Raw genomic sequence first — 3,154 nt, forward strand, 5'->3', positions numbered from 1 at the left:
ATCAACGTATGGGAACAAACTTTTTTTGTTTTGTTGGTAAAAGATTGGAAAACATTTTTATAACTTTTGAGCTTTGTAAACAAAACACAGCTTGAGAAAAAGAAAAAGATGGTTAAATTATTAAATTTAAAAAAATAAAAAAACGAATTAGCAAGTTAGAGGTGTCTAGCACTGCTTACAAGTTAAATATATTGCTATACCGGCTCATTTAATTGAATCTGAATTTATAGTATTTTTACTTGTTTTTTTTTTTCAGATAACGTACAGCCAAGAAACAGCCAACGAACATTAATTTGTCCTCAATAGTGCTAACCATATTATGCGAATTGCTCCCGTTGGCAAATTGTTTGGGTCGGCGTCATGGTCCTAAGCACCGAGTGGTCCCAGGTGGAAATTATTGATCTCATCAATGATGGTAATGGACTTGGATTCATGTTGGTCGGAGGCCGCAGTACCGGTGTCGTTATAAAAGCACTTATACCCGGTTCGGTGGCAGAGCGGGACGGCCGGTTGCAGAGCGGTGATCATGTTCTGCAGATTGGCGACGTTAATCTTAGAGGCTTCAGTTCTGAACAAGTGGCCACCGTATTACGCCAAACCGGTCAACAGGTACGTCTGATAGTGGCTCGTCCGGTGGAGCCAACTTCACCGGACTATCAAGCTCTAGCTAGCCATGCGCCTATTATACCCACCAAAATGTTGACTGACCCGGAGGAGTTGGATCGAACACTACTACAAACGGCTGGCTATACTTCGGGAGCTTTTCTTCAATCACCGGTTGAAGAATCCGAAGAACTGTGTCCTACCCACATCGAAGTGGTTGCGGTGAACAATACAATAAATATAGATACTAACAGTCTAGCCTTGATATCGCCCTCCTCGATTTCGATTCCACAAGTACTTAGTCAGCCTCTACTTAGCATTGCTCAACAACAGCAACTTCCACCACCACCATTACCACCTCCGGATCCTCAGGACTATATCGATTTACCAGAAACACCCGAAACAGAAACGTACGACGTGGAACTGCGGAAAAACGTTTACGGGTTGGGAATAACCGTGGCCGGATATGTGTGTGAAGAGGAAGATCTCTCGGGAATCTTCGTGAAAAGTATTATCGAAGGTAGTGCTGCTGAAATGAGTGGAAAGATTCAGATTAATGACCGTATAGTGGCTGTGGATGGCAAATCGTTAAGTGGGGTAACCAATCACCAAGCAGTTGAAATATTGCGGAATACGGACATTGCGGTACGGTTATCTCTAGAAAGATTCCTCAGAGGCAGGAAGTATGAGCACCTGCAAGTGGCACTGATCGATACAAACTCTACAAATGCGCAAACGCCAACAAATACACAGATGTCGCAATTTAGTTCCCACAGATGCTCGATCGTACAATCGCCTTCTGTAACGACGCTGTCCATTTGCTTAGCTAAGTCAGATGCCGATTCTATGGTAACAGAATGCGGAGAATGCGGTATCGAACCGGAAATGGAGTCAGCGACTACTTACGATTCGAATGTGTTTTTGCTAGAAAATGGGGATTGCAGTGAGAATGGATTGTATGAAAATGGAACGGTAATCGCGGCAATGGCAGCATCAACAGCTGCTACACCGATGAAAGAACATGTTGACCTAGTACTTGATATGCAAGGAGAAACTCTGCGAAGTGCATCTCAGTTTGCAACTCCAGTTGTGGAAGTGAATCCAGTGATTGAAATGTGGCAGAGACAGCTCCCGGGCAGTCAAGTGATATTTGCTGATATTCACAAGCTTTCCGGATTGGGCATAAGTCTAGAGGGAACAGTTGAAGTGGAGGGTGGGGTTGAGGTTCGTCCTCATCATTACATCCGATCGATTCTCGAAGATGGCCCGGTTGGGCGAGACGGAACCCTGAAACCAGGTGATGAGTTGCTCCAAGTTAACGAACACCGTTTGCAAGGTTTAAAACATATCGAAGTGGTGAAGATCCTAAAGGAACTGCCTGCAAAGGTAAGAGTGATCTGTGCCCGTGGTACTACCGCTCCAACTGTGATTAATACTTCTCAAAATGCGGAAGCTTTCGAGGCGCGCAGTCTTCTAGCTGGTGGTCTCCAAAGTTTACAGAGCTTGCAAGGTATTTTGACGAAAGCTCAATCCGAGAGCTCGCTGTACACATCCAGTACGGCAACTCTAACTGACCAGCAGCGCTCCAAATCCGTGGAGCAGGTGTCTGGTCTAGCATTATGGACCAACGAGGTAATATACTGTGATATCGAGAAAACGGAGCGCGGTTTCGGATTCTCGATATTGGATTACCAGGACCCGCTGGATACAGAGGGAACTGTGATAGTTGTTCGTGGACTGATACCGGGTGGCTCGGCCGAAGCTACTAATTTCATTTTCCCTGGCGACCGTTTAGTGTCGGTGAACGAACACAGCCTGCAGGGGGCGACACTCGATCTGGCGGTGAGTATACTGAAAGGTATCCCTCTGGGGACAGCTCGCATCGGACTTTGCCGACCGTTGTCGACATCGGATAACAATCTGTCATCCACACCGGAAACGCCTACAACATAACTACAAATAATTGATCTGTTTTTCGAGCTTGATATCTAACCATCAGAGCGATGCAAATCTCGGCTCATTTGTAAAAAGCAGATCAGTTACTTTCATAAATAATAAATTATTGGAATCGGTTGCTATGAGTGTATAAGTTTTGTAAGCGCTGAAAATCGAAATCACAGGTTGAATAGATTTTAAATGATACGTTTTGGCAACAAGCGTCAGTTAGTACAAATCTTTAGTGCGGTTGTGTATTTGTTTTGTGAAAATAAATAGTCTCATTCATTAAAAAAAATATGGTAGACTACGTCCAGCTTCCTACGTTTCAACAAAAGAAAACACCTGATTGTTCGTTGGAGTTAGCTTAGATTATGCTTTATTTATTTGACACTTTCAAAGTGACAGAGATATAAGTTCAGACGAAACAACTTAAGAAAAAATCCATAAAGATAAACTTTCGTTTGTTGTAATGAGCTAAAATTTTCTATAGTGTAATCAACCTATTTTGGACACTTACGGCAAAATCAAATGGAAGTATGCAAAATGTGTTAGAACAAAGAAAGGATCCAAAATAGGTTGGTTACCCTACATACAGGTTGACAGTTAACTAAAT

General features: G+C 43.2%; 1 protein-coding gene across 1 annotated transcript; it reads left to right on the forward strand.

The window, feature by feature from the left end:
- Positions 1–360: 360 nt before the first annotated feature.
- On the forward strand, positions 361–2,556 carry LOC128746048 (patj homolog). The gene has a single exon (XM_053843097.1). It carries the CDS (start codon positions 361–363, stop codon positions 2,554–2,556), a length of 2,196 nt encoding a protein of 731 aa, XP_053699072.1.
- The last annotated feature ends 598 nt before the right edge of the window (positions 2,557–3,154 follow it).

This window comes from Sabethes cyaneus, chromosome 1, assembly GCF_943734655.1.
Source record: "Sabethes cyaneus chromosome 1, idSabCyanKW18_F2, whole genome shotgun sequence".
In the NCBI taxonomy this organism is placed as follows: domain Eukaryota; kingdom Metazoa; phylum Arthropoda; class Insecta; order Diptera; family Culicidae; genus Sabethes; species Sabethes cyaneus.